Source organism: Schistosoma mansoni, chromosome 2, assembly GCF_000237925.1.
Source record: "Schistosoma mansoni strain Puerto Rico chromosome 2, complete genome".
NCBI classification, from domain to species: Eukaryota; Metazoa; Platyhelminthes; class Trematoda; order Strigeidida; family Schistosomatidae; genus Schistosoma; species Schistosoma mansoni.
This window is the reverse complement of record NC_031496.1, coordinates 18,681,704-18,704,936: the sequence shown is the minus strand read 5'-3', so window position 1 is coordinate 18,704,936 and position 23,233 is coordinate 18,681,704. Positions and strand designations below refer to the sequence as shown.

The 23,233-nt window shown below is 33.6% G+C and overlaps 1 protein-coding gene across 1 annotated transcript in view; it reads right to left on the bottom strand.

Annotated features, from left to right (window-relative positions):
- The window catches only part of Smp_123020 (putative protein serine/threonine kinase), a gene marked incomplete at its 3' end in the record, with an annotated part of 28,481 nt that extends 24,869 nt beyond the window's left edge, over nt 1-3,612 (bottom strand). Inside the window, exon 1 of the mRNA XM_018795967.1 lies at nt 2,876-3,612. Within this exon, the coding sequence (XP_018650226.1) occupies nt 2,876-3,606 (731 nt within the window). The 5' untranslated portion in view covers nt 3,607-3,612. The remainder of the gene's footprint in view (nt 1-2,875) is intronic.
- Between the last annotated feature and the right edge of the window lie 19,621 nt (nt 3,613-23,233).

The following is a 23,233-nucleotide window of genomic DNA, read 5'->3' as shown; positions in this document are numbered from 1 at the left end:
ACTTCATTTCATGGAAATAATAATCTTTTCTTCATGTTTAGACGTAATAATAATAAATATGAATTAAGTTATAACTAGATGTGTGTGTATACACGGCGAGGTTGTATGTCGTGGGGAATACATATGTATATGTCACAAGAGATTGTTAATTAATTATTATGTTTTATTTTTTTGTTGTGCATGCCATATTATTTATACAAATCTATGACATCAACCAAATTTTTTCACCTTTTTTTGTTAGTAATCAATAAAAGAAGATTTGCAGTTCATGAACATGAAGATCATAAATACATAAAAAAATTTCAGAATGAATCAATTAACTAGATTTAAAAAAGTATTTTGTACATTTAACCAATATAAGTTTATGTACTTCAATCTTAATCATGCCAAGTGTAGGTTAGAAATACTAATTTTCTGTTAAGTAAGTGAAGTAAGTGAATTGTTCTCTAAAGAAGTAATCAAATAACTTATAACTGTATATCAAAAATTCAGTCAGTCAGTCAGCTACAACGTAGGACCAGGCACACATATGCATCGGTCCAAGTTGCCATACCTCGTTAGCACAACAAGATGAACACCGGATTCATAGAAATAGTTAATTTAGTGGTGGTAGTATATAAAAGATAGGTTGTATATAAAGATATAGTATAGGAAGGAAGAACGTTATGAAACAATTTCAATCTTAAATTCAGTCAATTTAATAGAACTTATATATGTAGTGAGCCCCCAAATGCCCTGATTCGGCCGAGAGTCGGGAGAGTCCGCACTACCTCCCGAAATGCTCTCACATGGCCACGCGTATATAGTCTCTGCCAAGGAAGTCCTACTCACTGCCTTCTTGTGGCATTACTGTTGTTTACGAAATTGAGAGGGCGAAAAGCGAATGTTCGGCACTCTAACCGGGTCGGTGGACACGGAAAGTCCACCTAGGGGAGTTGGAAAACCCTGACTAAAAACCAATGGTGCACATGGGCTCCAGTATCTCGAGGGAACAAATGGCGTATGAACCAATCGTTGGTCATCGTCTACCATGGAACTGCATCTCCTTACGATGCTCCACTGCCTTGTGGATCAGACCTTTAGGTCAAAGGCTCGGTTGTGGCCCCCTAAGAAAACCATCTGCTTCAGTTTGGGCACCTGGGCAGTATCACAGCCCTCACACAAATCAAATGGGATTTGTGTGGCGCATATATATCTGGTGCCCCCTTCGTACCAATATTTATGTGTTTAAATAAATAATAATAAATATGTAGTGAAACCTAAAGTTCTTATAGTAAGTTAGGTGTATGCCCTATTTGATAACTATAAACTAGGACCCAAAACAGTTAATTGATTGGATTAAAACTTCTCAAGTTATTGTACTTTAGATAAATTGAGTATAAAGAAATTTTATTTACTGATAAACCTTCTCCTTGTTGATATAATATAAAGTAAGTGTTTAATCTTAGTGAAGTTATACTAATAACGAAAATTCAGTTCAACTAGGAAACTTTATTCATTAGAGGCCTTTAAATACAAATACATTATTCCAATGCGTTAGACAAAGATATCTTGCAAAATCAAGAAACTAATGTTTCATTATTACCAATAATAACTTACAATTAATAAATCATGTCAGTCTATTTAAAATAAATCATCATTTTAGGATACTTGAAGAGTGATAAATTAAAAATCTGTTACCGACCAGTTCTAAATTTCCTTTTCAGTTGGGTTATTTCATACTATCCACTAAAAATTACTATAACTAATTTAACGAATAATAATATCAACAGTAAATAATGTAATTCATGCATCAGGTACAGATTTAATGTATTGGACTTGTTTGAAAGGTAATGTTACAGCCAGAATTCATCGAATGAATTCCTTAAAGAGGCAATGGAATGCAACGACTTTTTGTAAACACTAAAACACAACTTATATTTAATATTTGTAATGGGATAAACATATTTATTAAATAATAATAATAATATTTATTATTATGAGTCGTAATTTTCTTAACTTTACGATAAAACATATCAAAAACCAGAACTTTATCAAAGTTAAACATCAGATGAGCTTTTCCAATAATTATCTATTATCATGGTTGCGGAATGTGACTTTTATTTTGGTGCGTGTGTATATGTTTCCGTTATGTTAAATCTTATCAGAGAGATTTTTGTCACTTTTTACAAGGTTAAATTTCGGCATTTTTTAAAGAAAAAATTGTATACAAATATGCTTCGGTAAAATTCTGCATAAGCTATACTGACTAATTGTACGTTTGAAGTGAGTTTTAGATTTTTTGTCTTGATTATGAGTATATTCACAATAACACACTGGAAACTCTGTTAACAATAGATAAATATCAGACTACTTATGAATTTTTTTTGTTATTTTTTCTACAGTAACTGATGATAACTACAGAAATTATCCGACTGAACTAGATAGTAAGACAATAAGTCGAAGTAAAAGTGTCTGAATATATTTGTGTTACTTCTTGTCTTTGAGATGGAATAATAATTTAATTCTTTGATAACAAAAAATAAGCGCATTAATTAGAATTAGCTAGACAAGAATATGCTTGAGAGTCTGAATCGCTGGATTTAAACTTCTTGGTTTGAAGGCTAGGACATATTCGCATGACTCTGATGTCAAGACCTCCATTATTGCGTGGTCAAGGATGAACAGAGCTGTAAAATCACTATGATAGAAGCAAACCACTTGCCGATGTTCCTCAATTTGTCAATGGTACTGAAAATGATATAAATCCATAAATAAAGCTTCATGCAACGAATTATATATGAATAATTTATAAAATACACCGATTTATAGGAAATTCTTATACATTTGCTACAAAATACAATCCGTTTGCATTCACAAGTAAAGAAAAACTTACATAGTTGCTTGATTTATTACAGTTGAATTCGATGTGGATAATGGTATATCACAGTTATGATTTTTACAATAATGATTATTCACTTCGTCATTAGATAAATTTAACACTGAATTTACAGATTCATTTAAATGTGATATTTTATCTACTAATAAATTTGATGAGTCTACAGTATTTGTACTAGTTACTGTTGTTGATGTTGTTGTCGCCGTTGACAAAGATGATAAACCCATTAGTGTTAATTGAGCTAAAGCATTCTGAAATGCTGCAATAGCACATGGTGATGCATTAGAAAGTGTAGAAGACCATGCAGCTAATCTTTCGTAAGCATTTAAAAGATTATTATTATCTTTTGATATGTATAATGCATCATCGATTGTATTCATAGTTGTTCTAGATTGACGACATGTAGTAGGTGATGTTTCATTACATTTATTCCAATCATTATTCAATGTAGATTGAATATGATTTGAAAAATCGTTACTACTATTGTTATTATTCATTTGAATGGAGTTCAATGAAGAATTAGTCATATTTAATAAATAAAGTGATAAATTTTGTAAGTTCAATGGTAACGATTCAAATGGTAATTTTTGTGAAATTTCACTGTTTATTGAATTTTTTTGATCAGATGCTAACAAATGTTGATTGTATTGTCGTGCAGCTAATGTATGTAAAATCTCCATAGCTAAGTTATATGAACGTGGTAAAGTTGTTGAATTGGCCGCTAGCATTGCCGATGATGATGGTGATGGTGATGATGCAGAGGGTGTAGAAGAATATGGTGATGATTCATTGTTAACATTCTGTTGTGACATGATATGATCATAAAAATTTGAAAGCAATGGGATTGGTATAGAATAAGGGAATAGTATATTCATAGGAAAGCAATAACAATATTACTAATTGCTTTCTACGAAATATTTTTTTCTTCTAAGTGTTTACCAATTGTTAAGTAAATCTTCTAAGAAGACGAAATGTTCTGGTTTCACGAATTCCAATAAAGATACTACTTATTATAATTTTTTGTTATTATAAGAGTATTACTGATTATGAAACAAGATATTCGAAAGTTCTATGAAATAATCCACGAAAGATTGCTAAAAGCAAAGGTCTTCCACGATTTTTGCTTCTGCAATATTTGTTGTTGTTGCTGCTTTAGAAAACTACGTTTTAGGTGTAGTGATTAATATTAATTTATAAGAATATATGTGTTTTTGGGAATAACATTTCTGTCTGTCCATCGATTGTTAGGTTTACTGCTTTCTCTGAATAACATCCTCCCCTCTTGTTCACCATCTGTTATCATGCTTACTTTTTATGCACATTTAGTAGGACAGTCACATTATGCACCAAGTGTGTTTTGTACATCTGGTTATTTGTACAGACAGACATTGATGTTAAGTAAAGACTTGTTAGACCGATAGACAGCTAGTGATAAACAGACATAAAAATAGACATTCAATGACTATACGAACCAATGTTTTAAGTAATTCGAATTTCTGTATGTCCGGTATAAACACCCTGGACAAATGTTATCAATTGTCTCTTTCCTCAATCGATTTATCAGCTGTGTATCAAATGTATTTGACCACCAAGCCTTCAATTTTTTTCCATTAAGGATCCTGAGTGTCAATATATGATTAAATACACAACTATGTCACGTTAATTATTTCTCCCCTTTTCTAAAGTGTAGCATGAAAATACACAAAATGAGCATTCACAAAATCGACCATGTCAGAAGTTAAACGCTTAAACTGATAATCAAAAGATGGAAAAAACAGGTGTTGTTTTTTACCGCCCAAAAGTATTTAAAATCAATAGCCTGATCTTCGGTTTTAACTAATCACTACGTTGAATAATTGGAATCAAGGTAATGATGTCGGTTTCCTTGTCTTCTTTTTTTCTATGTGTGAACGTAGTGGTGTTAAATCTCCACCAATAAGGCACGTGAAACCTTAACATGTCAACAAATATATGGAACATTCGTTTTCTGGATCACATCATGTTAAATACTGGATATTTAACATATAAATTTATGGAAATTACATAGATATGAATAATCTGTTAACACTGTAAGGAATATTTATTGTTGATATCCATGTGATTGTAATTACACTACATTAAACCAAATTCACTTCATATTTCTTAACAATATTGTTCATTGATACATTCCCCATTGAAATCAGATACCTTTGTAATGACAAAGATGAGCTGGAAAATGATGAACGAATTATACGGATAATTAACGCTAAATATTAAAGATTCCCATGGTAAAAATTAAAACAACACATGTAAGCGAACAATTGTTTTCAATTAGATCGTCATCAGGCTTCACTCTAATATACATAAATATTTATACGAAAATGTTAGACCAACAAGGTAATTTGAGTCAATAATCACAATGAAATAGAATACGTCACCGAGCATAATAGTTAAAAGTAGAAGTTGATAGTGGGAAGACAGGTGTACTGATAGTAGTAAGAATAATAAATTACGATAACAAAAGTCAGTACGGTTGGCCTAAAGTTCATAAACCATGTCTTCTGCTCCCAGTTCTAGATATGTACAATTCTCCCTACCACAAAATTGCGAAGTGGCTTTCGCGAATCTTAAAGCCTTTGCACAAATCAGTTGTTAGGATGAATGTAAAAGATATTTTGGACTTCACTTCCAAAGTGGAAAATATGAATGTTAATATGAAAAATATGTTCTCTCTGGATGTAGTATCTTTGTTTACCAACGTACCACTTATCGAGACTATTGAGTTCATATGCAAGCAAATATCAGAAAAACAAATCAACATTGACTTGCCTGAAGATTGTCTGAAGGAACTGCTCTTAAGATATACAATGAATGTTCATTTTGTCTTCAACAATACTTATTATGGACAAATAGACGGGATAGCCATGGGCTCACCTCTAGGCCCGATTCTAGCTGATCTCTTCCTAGCAAAGCTAGAAAATGGACCACTTAATGAGGCTATTTAGAACCTTGATCTATACTGTCTCTACATCGACGATACATTCATTTTCGTAGATCAGAACACCAGTAAGGATAAACTACTAGAACAGTTTAGCAGTGTACATCCAGCGATTAGTTTCACTGGTGAAGGCGAGTGTAACAATAAACTGAATTTCCTTGACGTCACACTAAGCAGGCGAAGTGATAGCTCGTTAAGTAGAAGTGTGTATAGAAAAAGTACCCCAGCCTGCCAATATACTCACTTCTATAGCTTTACACAACTCCGCCTGTAGCTCTTCTAGAGTTACTGCCGGTCCCAAGCCCGGGTAAAAGAGGAGGGTTGGGCATGGGGTTAGCGACCCCATCCCGTAGAAAAGCTAACTCGCTAAAAAAACGCTAACCAGAAAAAAATGATTCAAACCATTTAAACTCTGCCCTGGGAGTTGAAGGAATAATTATGACGCCCCATGATGAAAGCCGAGATTCTTCGGAAGTCACGAGACCGATGCACCTTCTAACAACCAGAGCAACACTCTTTATAGGTACATGGAACGTCCGGACAATGTGGGAGACAGGAAAGACCAGTCAAATAGCAATGGAAATGAGGAGATACAACTTGGCAGTACTCGGAATCAGCGAAACCCACTGGACAACAAAGGCTAGGTACAGGAGAGATGCTGCTGTACTCCGGTCACGAAGGGGAAAATGATCCACACACTTAGGGAGTTGCTCTAATGCCATCCAAAGAAGCACGAAATGCACTTGTGGGATGGGAATCTCATGGACCTAGGATAATCAAAGCATCATTCAGAACAAAGAAGCAAGGGATCACAATGAACGTTATCCAATGTTGTGCACCCACCAATGATAGCAACGACGATGATAAAGATCAGTTCTATGAAAGGCTGCAATCAATTATAGAGAAGTGCTCAAGAAAGGACCTCACCATCCTGATGGGAGATCTAAATGCTAAAGTTGGAGTGGACAACACAGGATATGAAGATGTAATTGGACGACATGGACTAGGAGAGAGAAATGAAAATGGGGAGAGACTTGCAAACCTATGTGCATTCAACAAATTGGTTATAGGAGGCACAATATTCCCACACAAGTGCATACACAAAGCTATATGGATCTCACCGGACCAAACCACAGAGAACCAGATAGATCACATCTGTATCAACGAAAAATTCCGAAGATCAATGGAAGATGTGAGAATCAGGAGAGGAGCTGACATAGCTTTAGATCACCACCTGGTTGTGGCCAAGATGAGACTGAAGCTAAAGAAACACTGGACAACTGGACAAACGGCACTACAAAGGTTCAATACAGCCTACCTTCGAGATATTGACAAGCTCAATGAATTCAAGATAACTTTCAACAACAGGTTGCAAGCTTGACAGGATCTACTGAAAGAACAAGAAACTACTCTGGAGGACAACTGGAAGGGGATAAAAGAAGCCCTAACTTCAACGTGTCAGGAGGTTCTTGGTCCTAAGAAGCATCATCACAAGGAATGGATCTCTATGGGAACCCTGGACAAGATTCAAGAAAGGAAGAACAAGAAACTGGCAATTAACAACAGCCGAACACGAGCAGAGAAAGTCAAAGCACAAGCAGACTACGCAGAAGCAAACAGGGAAGTGAAGAAGAGCATGAAAGCCGACAAGCAGAAATACATGGGAGAACTAGCAACGACGGCGGAAAAAGCTGCAAGAGAAGGGGACATGAGACAACTATACGACACAACGAAGAAATTGGCAGGAAGATATAGCAAACCAGAGAGACCAGTCAAGGACAAAGAGGGAAAGACAATCACTGAGATTCAAGAACAGAGGAAAAGATGGCAGAATACTTCGAGGGACTGTTGAATAGACCAGCCCCATTGAACCCATCGAACATCGAAGTAGCCCACACTGACCTTCCTATAAATGTCACTCCACCAACGATCGAAGAAGTCAAGATGGCCATCAGACAAATCAAAAGTGGGAAGGCGGCAGGACCTGACAATATACCAGCAGGAGCACTGAAGTCAGACATTGAAATAACTGCAAACATGCTTCACCTTCTATTCAAGAAGATTTGGGAAGAGGAACAAGTGCCAATGGACTGGAAAGAAGGATATCTCATCAATATACCAAAGAAAGGAGATCTGAGCAAATGTGAAAACTACAGAGGCATCACACTGTTGTCAGTACCAGGAAAAGTTTTCAACAGAGTGCTGCTGAATCGGATGAAAGGCGCAGTAGACACCGAACTTAGGGATCATCAGTCTGGATTCCGTAAAAATAGGTCGTGCACAGACCAGATTGCGACACTACGGATCATCGTTGAACAATCAGTCGAGTGGAACTCATCACTATACGTCAACTTCATTGACTATGAGAAGGCGTTTGACAGTGTGGACAGGAGGACATTATGGAAACTTCTTCGACACTATGGAGTTCCTGAAAAGATTGTCAACATTATCCAAAACTCATACGATGGACTACAGTGCAAAGTCTTGCATGGAGGACAGCTGACAGATGCATTTCCAGTAAGGACCGGAGTCAGACAAGGCTGTCTGCTCTCCCCATTCCTCTTCCTTCTAGTGATTGACTGGATTATGAAGAATTCGACATCTGAAGGGAAATACGGAATACAATGGACTTCTCAGAATCAATTAGATGATTTGGACTTCGCAGATGACCTAGCCCTCCTCTCTCATACACACGAACAAATACAGATGAAGACGACAAATGTAGTAGCAGCCTCCGCATCGATTGGCCTTCACATTCACAAAGGAAAAATCAAGATTCTCAAATGCAACACGGAGAACACCAACCCAATCACACTTGATGGCGAAACTCTGGAAGAGGTGTAGACATTCAAGTACCTGGGGAGCATCGTTGATAAACAAGGAGGATCGGATGCAGATGTAAAGGCGAGGATTGGCAAAGCAAGGGCAGCATTTCTACAATTGAAGAATATATAGAACTCAAAACAACTCTCAACCAATTTCAAGGTCAGAATCTTTAATACGAACGTCAAGACAGTCCTACTGTATGGAGCTGAAACGTGGAGAACTACTACGACCATCATCAGGAAGGTACAAGTATTTATAAACAGTTGTCTACGCAAAATACTCAACATCCATTGGCCGGATACTATCAGCAACAGCGTTTTATGGGAGAGAACAAACCAGCTTCCAGCTGAAGAGGAAATTAGGAAAAGACGTTGGAAGTGGATCGGACATACATTAAGGAAATCACAAATGTGCATCACGACTCAATCCCTAACTTGGAATCCGGAAGGGAAGCGGAAAAGAGGAAGGCCAAAGAACACACTACGCCGGGAAATAGAAGCAGATATGAAAAGGATGAATGTGAACTGGAAAGAACTGGAAAGGAAGGCTCAGGACAGAGTTGGATGGAGAATGCTGGTGAGCGGCCTATGCTCCTCGACGAGGGGTAACAGGCGTAAGTAAGTAAGTAATAGCTTTGGTTAGATGCCTTACTAGTAGAGCAAAAAGATCTGTTCAATAGATACTTTAAGTCAGGAGCTGGAATTTATCAATAACTCACTGACAGATATCGGCAATCCTAGTGCGTTCACTAAGAAATACATGTATGATACAAGAAAGAAGTCTGAGATTTCAACTGTTCGGAAGAAACCTTTATACATGAAACTACAATTCAACGGGGATGCGGCTAGTGATACTCTGAAAAACAGGTTAACGAAAGTACGCAGCCAGTCCTGTATTGACTTTCTGGAGTCGACCAGCGATGTCTACTCAAACGAAGGATAAGTTACTTGAGTTGGCCTCCTCTATGTGCATTTACAAGTTTAGATGCTCCTGTGGAGATAGCCATATCGGGCGTACTACTAGGCAGCTTAACCAACGAATGAGTGAACATCTACCAGCATGATCTGGGAAGGGCCAGATAAAAACAATACGCAGTTCTATCATGGCACATCTAATTGATAGTTGTCATAATGTCGATAAATCGAAATCATTTTGTGTGATCTATCGTATACCTCCATCATTTCCCAATAGAGTTCCTTCCCATCTCCTTTATATACCTGAAGCCATAGGAATTAGTACATCTCACCCCAATTTATGTGTACAGAAGAAATTTGCAAACGCCCTATCCCTTCCATGGCCCGACTTAACTTAACAAATGATATGCTTATTTTTCTTTTGAATTTTGTTTTTAATTTTGTTACCATTCGTTGGTAGTTTTCCTACTCTTTCCGTTTGTATTCTTCACTGTCTAATTATTTACATACTTCTTATTACGTAATGATCTTAATGTTTTGTGATGACTAATCTAAGTCTATTTACCCACGTTTGACCTCCTATTTTTAATGTTTAACTATTGATAAGACTTTTGTTATCGTAATTTATTATTCTTACTGCTATCAGTACACCTGTCTTCCCACTATCAACTTCTACTTTTAACTATTATGCTCGGTGCCGTATTCTATTTCACCTTTGGGTGTCAGCTCAGTGGTCTAGTGGTTAAGTGCTCGCGCGCGAGAATGATAGGTCTTGGGTTCTAATCTGGCGAGGCGGAATCGTGGATTCGCACTGTTGAGGATAAAAGAACCGTCCAGTGCTTCCAGGTTTTTCATGGTGGTCTAGCTTCAATTGATTCATGATTTCAACTATAAAATTACTGAAATCTCCACAAAAACCCTTTCTGGAATTCTATTTCACTGTGATTATTGACTGAAGTTACCTTGATTGGCCTAACATTTTCGTATAAATATTCATGTATATTACAGTAAAGCTCGATGACGATCTAATTAACGCCAATACAAAAAATATTGGAAGATATCAGAGGTATTAGAAATTGTATATTTGTAAGTAATTTTCATGAATTAAAATTGCAGCAAATAAGAATTTTATCGACAGCCAGATAGCCAGTTTTCATGACACAAATGTGTTAAAACAAGTTACACATTTCTAATATTCAAATTAATATTCTATAGCATTTGGGATTCCTAAATAAAACTCGAAGTCATCAAAACACCCGACTAAAAAAAAGTGGTTTAGGTTGTTTATCTAATCAATAATGAAAGTATTGACTTACAAATGTGATAGACAAATATTTGAGAAAATCCATACATATTGCTTGTTTATATCTTCCGATTGATGACTGGGACTGCAATCAATCAGTCTCTTATTGACAAATGTGAATCTTTTGATGACTGCCACTATATTACCATTAAGTCACAAACATTTTAAGCAAAAATGGATGGTGGTTAGCAATGGAACTCAGGACACGCGTTCTGTATTATCTCAGAGTTAGTGTTCATTCCAGGACTCAGTCAACTTCAGTCCATAACATTAACATGAAGATCCAATCAACCAATATATGTGATTTAAAATTAAAATTCATCTCATTGCACAAGCCAGTGTTGTTTGAACTGAGTAGCTAAGTGGATAAGACGATGGAGTTTAAAGTGAAGACTGATAGGCGTGAATCTCCTAGTGAGGATAAACTCTGGGATGCAGGAATATCCAGATTCCTAGTCCTAAATAGGATGAAGCGCTCGTCGTGGATTGCACTACTAACCGCTATCCATCTCTGCTTTAAATGTTTAAGAAAATGTTTTAAATATAGAAAATAGAGTACAGTTCCATGCACTCTTTATTAAAGTAGTACATGTAATGAATAATTGTTAGTATTTTCTGTAAATAGTGTGCAAATAAGTTGATTCAGTTGAGAAACTAAAGAGCATAACAGCATATAGTTATCAGTAATTCTTTTCTAAAACAATAGACATCACAATTATACGACACCAATTAATAATAATGGTTATTATAAATAACGAAATGTTAAATAGTAGGGGTTATAAACAAATGAATCAGCAAATTATATTCTGAATATAATTCCAGAATTCTTCCTATTTACAGACCTTATAAAAGGAACGTAACACGTAATGGACAGATATGTAAGTGTAGATTGTTAGTAAACTGTTTTGAAATGACATTCCTCATAAGGAATATCATAATGTGAAACAGTAGTTGTAAATATCATTTTCTTAGTATGAGAACTAAGACGTCAAGATGTATAGTGTGTCAATGAGCGATCCCAGTGGCGTTATAGGGAATTCGTGATCATTTACAAGTAGCGAGAAAGAACAAAAACAGAAAGCACAGAACAACGACAAATAAGAAAACTGTGATCGGCCCATCATCAAACATGTGTTAGATTATTTTATGATTGAATGATTTGAATACATGAAATTCCAGCATAACAAATTCACCAGCGATAATGTATGAGTAAGCAATGTGCAACATGATCATATTTAAAACTTCAGGAAAATTAATAGTAGTATTCAAACATTTTTGAAAATGCACAGATTCCTTAGGATGGTATTTCATAATGATTAGGTTAGATTGCAAATTCTCTGAAGTTGGCAACTTCTGCTAAAGAAATGGTGCTTGTCTTGATATATATATATCGTGGTTCAAGGTTAGGGTGCAATATTAGTCGCAAACTACTAGCTACAACACATGAATTATCGTAAACTAGTCGTGTTCATATTAACTGTTCTTTTACAGTATTTAAAGTATGTTTTCACAAGAATTCACTTTCGTTATGCAGCTTATGTTGATATATTATGTACTAATCAATCATGATACTATATGGAAGATAAGACTTTCATAGTCTGGCATACATATGTATTTATATTATTCATTGGAATATAAATCAAGACACTTATTTATTCAATAAAACACTTGAACTTTTATCCACAACTCTGTACACTTGCAAACTGTGTTTCAATACTATAACAGATTAAGTAATTCCGTTTACTTCACATCCATAATTCTATTTAATTATGAAGCACATTATGAATAGTAAATACGTCATATACAAAAAGCAATTTAAACAACATATTGAACAAATGTGAGTGTTTTGTAGAAAAAAGCCTCCTAATTTTCCTCTAATAAGTTATAGAACTATCAACATTATTATTGTTTGTTTTTGTATGTTTATAAGTTATACTTTCTTATTAAAGATAAATCTTCATAGATATACCTTAGTGAAACAAATGACGCAATAATTAGTGTATGACCTATTTTGAAATGAGCACGATTTTATCTGAATGAACGGATTTGACCATGGATAACGGTTTATGTCTTTTCGTTTTAGTTGTTAAGGCCTGGAGATGATAGGTCTATTGTGGCATATGTACATCCTGAGAAGATTGATCCTATATTATCATATAGTCATAGGTTCTTAGGAAAAATGGGCAATGGCTACTAGTAAATAGCGTCTTGGGTGTTTTAAGCAAAAGGTACCGAACTTATGTTTCAGTGTAAACATCAACACTGGGGTGCAATTAAACCCTTAATAGTCTCAATTTGAATGAAACGCTCATCCTGGATTCCATTGCTCGTTAACATCATCTAACTTTACTAGTAAACAATTGATCTATAAAATTTATATCATAAGTCATGTTTGAAACTTATCAACGGATAATGATAATTTTTAGATTATTTGTAAAATTTCAAATGAAAAGATTTTGATGGAATTAATTATTTCAAAATATTCATATCTTAAAGACTTACTTACTGGTTAGCGTTATTTTAGCGAGTTGGTTTTCTACGGGATGGGGTTTGCTAACCCCATACCCAACCCTCCTACTTTACCCGGGCTTGGGACCGACAGTAGCTCCCGGAGGAGCTACAGGCGGAGTTATATCTTAAAGACAATAAGCATTAAATGATATGTAGGTGTTTAGTGTGAATATATGGAGATTGAATATACTGACAAACAAAATCAGACATTTATTTACTTAATTTCTATGAAGTTGATAAAAGAAATAAATAATAGGAAATATTAAATTCACTTGGTATTGTTTGGTTGAATCTTCCCATCGACGTTCAGGACTGCAATTGATCAGTCTCTAATTGGCCATATGTGTATACTGTGCGTATTGCCTCGATATAGCCTTAATTCACAAGCATTATAAGCAAAGGTGGATAGTATCTATATCGAGGCAATACGCACAATATGAACATATGCCAATAAGAGACTGCTCAATTGCAGTCCTAAACACCAAGGAGAAGATTCAAACAAACAAGTGAATTTAAACTTCACCCCATTGCACAAGCAAATGGCTATCAGGACTCAGTAGCCGAGTGGATAACGCGATGGCGTTTAAAGCGAAAGGTACTGGGTTCGAGTCCCATAATGAACATCAATTCTGAGATGCAGGTACATCCAGATGACGAGTCCCAAGTAGGACGAAACGAGCGTCCTGGATTCCATTGCTAGCCACTATCCACCTTTGCTAATAATAAAAGAAAACATTTTTTGTATTCAAACCTTTGTCTACTTCTGTTATCCTGTTTATTCATTATTAGCCCTATATTTATATTCACTTATGGTTTTATTCTGTTTTAACATAAATTTTTCGTTATCTCTTCTGTTTTACAAACTGACTGTAGATTGAAGAATTTAGTTTGATTTATTATAACAAGTGCATGGAATAATTTATATAAAATGTATTGACAGCTTCATTTATATTAGTTTACACTATCATTGTTGTCAATCTGTTTAACTAATTTTTTTGATCACTTACTGACTTTTGTTATCAGAACTTTGTAGTATGAAATTTTAAACTTTTTTCACTTATTTCTTATCTAAAAAATGAATAAATCTAAACATTTGTAAGATAGACGGTCAATTTCTAAGATGTTAAAACATGAATTAATCTCATTGTATAATCACATGAATTTGAATCCAACTGGTGGGTCTTTTTTTGTTTTATTTTGCTATTTACATTTTACTATTTTCACATTTGACTATGACTATAATCAACGGATTATTAAGTTTTATGTCTATAACCTCTACTGAATGATCTCTATTGTACAAGGTGTCAATTATTCTGTAAAACCGATGTATACCTGCTACATATTTGAAGATAGCTTTCATGTAGGATTGAATTTAAGTAAACAGTCGTTAAGGGAAGTAGATGATTATTTCAGTCGAGGATGTAATTTATCATCGGTAGAGATTTATGACTCTATAAAAAATTAATTTCTGGATATTCAGGGCTCATAGAAAGTGCATCACCCTTGGAGCATTAAGTATCCATCTAGTAATCTATATCCCCCTTTTTAGTTTATTCGTTAACAATACTTACAAATATCTCATTCTAATAATAAAATGTACTATCGGTTTAGGATAAATTTCATCATCTTTACCATTACACTTAATTTCATCTGTAACTTTCATAGAACTTCGTAATGTTACATTTATCAAATAGAATAGAAATAAGGTGATGTAAACGCGTTTTTTTTAATTTTAGGTTACACGTGACGAATGTGAAGTATTATTTCTCTATTACTAAGTACATAGACGTATACACAAAATAAAATATTAGCAGACAAAAATAGTCCAAATCGTTTTATTATATTTTTATATGTATTTTAAGATATTACTGATTTAGTAAAAAAAGAAACAACCACACTTCTCATTTACTTCGTTTAATTTATAAAATCCACAAATATTATTAAATTCATAGAAAAGAAAAGGGAATTTTCTCAAAAAATATCGATAGTTTACAATAAGACATAAGGATCGCATCAACAATGAATTATTTCCTTGGAGTTAATTTTTTTCCAAAATATTTCAATATTTGAAATTTGACGCACACATTACATTACTGTAAAATAGAAATGATTAGAACAGAAAGTCTTATTTTCACTAATATAAGAGATATATATTTTTTGAAAACACATTAAGGAAACCGCCCAACTGCGTCACAAGGCAAGCCCTCACATGGAATCCTGAAGGTCAAAGGAAAAGAGGAAGACCAAAGAACACATTACGCCGAGAAATGGAGATGGATATGAGAAGAATGAACAACAACTGGATAGAACTAGAAAGGGAGACCCAGGACAGAATAGGTTGGAGAATGCTGGTCGGTGGCCTATGCTCTATTGGAGGTAACAGGCGTAAGTAAAGTAATATTTTTCGAAACTTATAACTTCCTAAAAGGAATATTTAAATTAGGAAAAGAAACTATTAATAAAAATGAAATGAATTATTTACCTAACCAAAACTTCAGTACTCTATACTGTCCTGTTATTTATAGTTGACAAGTTTTGCATTAAATGTATAGTTTTAATTTAACATATAGTCAGCTAATGGATAATTTCAGTTGTTCTTTCATGTGACCATTTCAGTCAGCTTAAGGAACAAAGTGTTTGTATTTTTGAATCAAACAGTTTTCTTCTAACCAATGGGTCTAGTACACTATATTGATAAGACTAATAATACAAATCGTATATATCACCGTAAACTAATGTATAAATACTTTAAATTCATCTACAGATATTACTGTACAATTTCGTCCTATTTGAGACTCGTTAGCTGGATGTACTATCTTTGCTTATAATGCTTGTGACTTAAAGGGAATGTCGTGTCACTTTGCACAGGATGCACATATATCAATAAAAGACTGACCAATTGCAGTCCCAGGCATCAGTCGGAAGATACAAACAACCAATACAAGTCAATTATTCAGTAGGTATTTATATGTGTGGATTTATGTTGTTAACATGTCTGTTAATCACTGGTCAGAGCATCTTGCCGGTTTATGATTACAGTGTTATATATATATATATATATATATATATATATACGTCAATACATTATTACTTTGTACTATGGGTAATGGTGACTATTACTGATATCTAAGTCATATAATTACTTATTCACATCTTAAAATGTGCTTGACTAGGTGAGGGTTCTTGCAGTATATCTACGTTTCTTTTGTTGTGAAACAATTTCTCACCGAGTAAATTGTCAGTTATTTGAGAGATAAAACACTTTTTAGTTAACCTTTTAGTCAATAGCAACGCTTATGTACAACTTCCTAAAGTTTGTTGCAAAATTGTTTGGATTGAAATGTTTGTATAAATAAATAAAAATTCTAATATTCATCAGTCAACTAATAACTGAGAATTCTATATTGTACCAGATTATAATATTGAATAAAGCCATTAATAATAATAATAATAATAATAATAATAATAACTGTTGAAAATTTACAGTTATGATATTCGGATCTTTTTAAAAAAACGCTTTTTCACCGATCATATGCATTTCAACAATAAGAGTAGAAATATGCTATACCACTGTGCAAACATTCTTCAATCACAATGAAGTTGCGATCTAGACAATATTACGGATGTTCAGAATTGATATTTTGGTTTATTCACGATACCCTGGTTGCTTCTACATGAAAGTAACGGAGATTTTTGTAAGTATATAGGCAAATATCAGAACTCTGAAATATATAATTCAAAGTAAGCATAGCAATCAATTTACTGAGTAAACTGAATTCATCGTAATCACTACAAAATGATCAAAATTCATCGTGTTTTCTCATTATCAACCAATTAACCATAGTCCTTATCAATGAAATTTTACGCCAAAAGTCGGTTAAAAAACATATTTCATGTAAACTAGTAACCTTTTAATGATTTTTTAGACTGAATACTTTATTAACTATGTCTACCACTGATTGTTAGAAACATAAATGTCACCGGTTAGAATAAATTGTTAGCGCTAAATTACCGAATAAATGTTATTGATATCTGGATGTATCTGAAAAGTTTTGAAGCAGAAATTACCCAAATGGACCAAAAATGTAACAGTCGTTTATAAGAAATGACTATTAGCCGAGAAAATAGAAAATTCTCTACCTTACTTTTTACTTGTTGAAGATATATTCTATGAATATTCTAGTTGAGCAGGTTATTTCGCTGTTAAACGAAAGTGAATAAACCACTAACATTTTTCAGTAAAGTTTTGATCTTGTATTGAAGTAGAATCCAATATATGCGTGGACAAGCCACGCTTCTTAGATTTCGCTATTAGTCACTATTAAAATTTAACTTAAAAATCCTTGTGACTGAGTAGTAACATCTAGGCAATTTGCTCGGAATCCACATATTTCAAAAGAGACTGATCTATTGTAGTGGATAACTACAACAACAAGAAAATTCAAACCATAATAAGTGAAATTAAATTACTGAAATCTCCACAAAAACGCCTTCTGATATTAATCTAACTAGGTTTTTAACTTTATAAGATATCATTTATTTCAGTAGTTTTCTGCATAGTTGGCATTTTTTAACAGGCAACTTGTTGGTGATAAAGACTAAAGAATAATTTAAAGTCATATAACATTCGAAAACTATTTTATCTTAAGTTAGGACCATGTCATTGCATATACCACAAAGCGAATCTGGTTTGAATGAATATCCTTATAGAGAACTGGTTAGATATTGAATCAAATTTTACATTCATCTTTAAAGAAATGCACTGGATAATGTTAGAATATTCGTTTAGAGTGAACATGTTTCATAAGGCTTATATTTGTAATATTCACAGGATTGAATAAAAAATAAACTCTATTTGAGAAATAACAAAAGAATACATCAGTAAATCATGAAAAAGTAATAGAAAACAAACTAAATTAAAATTGGTGAAAGACATTAAATAGGAATAATATATTTGTAAAATCTCACCGAATGAATTTGAAGTAAATCCAACGTTTCGCCTGGCAATCTGGTCCAAGCTTTTTCAAGGCGAAACGTTGGATTTACTTCAAATTCTTTCGCTGAGATTTTACAAATATATTATTCCTATTTAATGTCTTACATCAACTCGGCGCCTAAATACTGTGAAACTATTCGCTCTAATTTAGACAATAGTTCTTATATAGAATGGTGAAATAAACTGAAACTTTCAGTGATCTTAATTGTAGAAAATCTTATAAATAATCATATATAAATCCAATTATGATTTACTTGTTAGATTAACTCCTAAGAAATGTTACTTTCAAAATAAAGATATCCGTTAAAGATAATTTAAAATTGAATTATTGTATATGAAAACATTTTCAATGTTCAATTCATTCAATCAGATTTTAAAATATTTCTTAATTATAAATAGGAAATGACATATATATATATATATATATTAATAGTTGAGATCATGAATCAATTGAAGCTAGACCACCATGGAAAACCTGGGAGCACTGGACGGTCGTTCCGTCCTGTTATGGTACCTCTCAGTTTCGTGTGCAAGCGCTTAACCACTAGACCACTGAGTCTAGCTTAAATTGATTCATGAAGATCGGAAGAGCAAAAAAATTACTATAATATCCACAAAACGCTTTCTGATAATTATATATTTTTCAATAGTCTATAGAGTTTATTTCAAAAATATTCTTCTAGTTAGTTTACTGGATATTGATTAGAAATTTTATTCATTTATTAAACAATTCATGTGATATATTTGTTAAATTATCTAATAATAGAATAAAATAAAGCTCATAAAAGTACAGATCATTTCAAGTTCGAAAATATGAAAAACCTTTTAGTAGACAATGATCAAAAAATTTTAACTCCATCATATCTATAAGTTTACTGAATAAATACTTAACAATTCTCTGTATAAAAGTTGGTGGTTTGTGCCCACTATGAGAGCGGCAGCTTCTTTGGCTTTGCCCACAAATTCCCTGGTACGTTCGAGAGTAAGGAGAGTCCATTCTCCTTCTGGAAATGTTCTCACATGACCACGCGTATACAGCCACTGCCCGGACAGTCCTGGTGGGGGTGTTGTTTACGAAATTGAGAGGATAAAAAGAGTGTATTCGATGCTTTAATACGGTCGGTGGGCATAGTGGGTTCACCTAGGGTAGTTAGAAAACCCTAATCTCAAACCAATGGTTTACTTGAGCTCCAGGAACTTGAGGGAATAAAATGCGTATGAACCTGCTGTTGGTCACCGGTTGCCATGGCAATGCATTTCCTTAACGTCGCTCCCCTACCATGTGGATTAGAAGTTTAAGTCTAAGGCTACAGGTGTGACCCTTTAAGAAAATCGTCTGCTTCAGTTTAGGCATTTGGGAGGTATCATGGACCTCATATAAATTAATGGTAACTGCTACTGGCCTCATTGTCATCGTGCAGCGCATATGTATTTGGTGCCCCCTTATATCAATGTTTATGTGTCCATATAAATAAATACCGTAAAACATTTATAGGCTATTTAAACGTACTTATTAGTTGGTTGCTCCGTGATAGACTTCCTAACGCTCTAATCGAGCCACTAAAGTTGGGAATGAGATAGTTATTACCGATGAATTTATATGATGATCTGGACACAAAGGAAACTAGATGCAGTTGAAAATTTAAATGTTTGATATTCGATAAAGCGTGTAAAGGTGTCATAATTACTGTAGGTCTTCGTAGTCTTAGGTTTGATTTTGTGATAAGATTTCCATGCAAACTACTGAAGAGTCTTAGGATAAAACACTTGTCTAATTATTTCTCGTGGCATCAGTGGTTAACAGTTGGTGACAAAAGGTGTTCACAGAGAAAAAATAATCGAATTTTTCTTATTCTTGTAAAATGTACTATACTTGAGTCGTAAAATTGTTAAGGAATTCGTTTGATTAAGTCAAACACTGAGATGATTTTTCATTCAATTTCGGTGGCAGGTCTACGTTACAAACTTTATGGAACTTATTCATCTATTTTTGAACTATTTCTTTGATTAGGACTTATTTTAAGTACTGCATAATATGTACCTCCAATGTCATGATTTATAAAGTGACCATATCCACGGGTATAAAATCAGCAGATGTTAAGTAGTATTCTGTTTGGAAAAAAATTTCATTCAATATATCCTATTTTTACTGCTACTGCCTCGCTCCTCCTTTAGTTTTGAAAAATTAAAGTACTATCATATGTGACTTCTTGGCATACATTCAATAAAACTACTGACGTTATATTCATTTTACTATAAAAAAACGTCAAATCACATAATACAAGCTAACAGTGTTTTTAGCTTTTCATTTACTTCTCGAAAAAAACGAACTATGATGAAATACTTTTTAAATAACTCATCAAAATAAATGTGTAACAGAATTATGTGAATTTGTAGATATATCAGTAAAATATTTGTAACACACGATGTCTTCTTACAGGCTAAGCTAAAAAGTCTCTTTATATTGATAACTACATGTTTTCTGAATCGGAGATCAGGTTTCCACTTTATCAAATATATGGAGTTACGTAAATAACTGTTGTGGAGTCAGAAATTTCAAATACTAGTTGAATAATGAACTCTCTGTTTTATGGTTTTTTTTAGATACAAAATTTTGATTGGTTTTAGATTGATCGTGTTAAAACTGAACTGAATATTATCCAGTATTTTAAAGGAAAATAAATTGAGAATGTTCAAAAATTAATCAACTCTCATTGTGAGGTTTTAGAGAGTGTTGAACTAGTCAGCAACCTTCGAAAATCTGGAAACCCTGGATCATCGTTTCGTCCTAGTATGGAACTCTTCAGTAGCGCGCATCACCGACCCCGCAAACAGACCCAGGACCTGTCAATCTCGTGTGCGATAGCTTAAACTTTGAGCAGGCATTCAATGGTGTACAAGTCTAAATTCAATCAATCTACTATAATGCTTGACCTTCTCTTGTCTTTGGTGAGTACCTTTCTCACACCAGACACACTTTAGCTCCACTGCTCATTACTTCTTATTAGGACTCAAGGAATTTCCTCAGTAAGTTAGTCACCAGTGAACACATGATAATTGTCAGTGTGAGGTTTAGAAGATTTTTACGCATTAATGAATAGTTCAAACTAGGAGAAGAGATAGTCCAGTACTTCTGGGTTTTTAATGATTGTTTAACTTAGATCGGTTCGTGATTTCAGTGAAACTAATCAATTATTTGGCATTACAATTCATTAAAATTCATCATATAACGAAACATTCATGTAGTCAATTTTGTTATCAATTGTTTCAGTGTGTAATTTATCTAATAAACTTTGGTTCACTTAATAATACCAAAAAGTGAAATGCATTATACTTGCATAAATAATATCTTTCATATTTTTCAAAAAATTTGTTAATCGATTATAAATTTATGGTGAAATTTTGTCATTAGTCCATAACTGGTCGTGACAAAGTAAACTGATATGGTAAGTGCGATGGATGATCAATTTACTTTCCATAAACGTTTATTGATTCATGCACACTCGTGTATTCATTTTCTTTACGGACTGTAGTCACTCGAAGAGGATGAAACGAAAATCATTAAATGACACTCTGGGATCTCTATAAAAAACGACTAAAAATTAAATAATTTAAATCATGAATTTATTTTGATAAACGTTTTGTTAAAACATCTGAAGTTTAAGCGGCAGTCACAATAAAATTGTCAGTCTTAAGGCTAGTCGAAAATAAAAGTAATAATCTTTTCGTGGAGACAGTGGTAATTTACAAATTGTGATCCATGTAAAAATCGATTTTTACGCATATATGGTAAACAAAGTCAATTATTTGTAAAAAAACAAATACCATTCGGAGTTTTCTTAATTCAGGTAATTGTTTATATATAGTTGAAATCATACGTCAGTTGAAGCTAGACCACGGCTGAGGAGTCCCACAATAGGACGAAACGGCCGTCCAGTGCTTCCATGTTTTCCATGGTGGTCTAGCCTAAATTGACTCATGATTTCAACTATATATTAAAAATTACTAAAAATCTCCACAAACAACCCAGTTCAGGGGACAGTCAAAACTTTCTTCAAATGGTAATAAACCTAATCAATGCAGAATAAATTTTGATTACGACTGTGAAGAAGGAAATCTGTCTTAAATGTAACATTACCATCAAGTGCTAATAATTATAAAGCGCTTCATAAAAAAGCAGTATTATCCTTCTTTAATAAAATCAACTAAACACTTCATTTATAATAGAATTGTATTGATTATTTATTATGGGAGTCTAAAATCAAATTGGAGTGAGAAAATAATAACTAAGAGTTTCAACACAGAGTTTTTGATCATGATAATAATGATAGTGATGATGATCAGTTATTCAAAAGTTTAAATTAACACACAATTATTCCACCTTCATTGTTATTTCACTTATGAACGTTGGTCGTTTGCCTTTATGAATGAAAAGTTTAAAGTCACTCGATCTACCGGTTTCCTTCATTAAATGGTAAAAGAATAACGTTATAGAATTATTGTAGACCAAATATTGTTTCCAAAGTTTAACGGTCGACAATCATTTTTCCCATAGGTCATTGAGTTGAATAAATTCAAACAGCCACACAAAAAGTAACGACGGATTCCTTTACAAATAATTTATTTTCAAGGCTACACAGTCACATATGTTATATTAAATCCTCTGACCACAACTATCAACAATAACACGCTAAAAAAGATGAACTTTGTAGATAATGTTTGTCACAGATTGAACCTAGCTGTGGTTCAATTAGAAACAAGAGGGTAACTGTTAACAATTTTGTTTTCAAACAGAGCTGCTCAACTGTACGCAAATATAAACTCATCA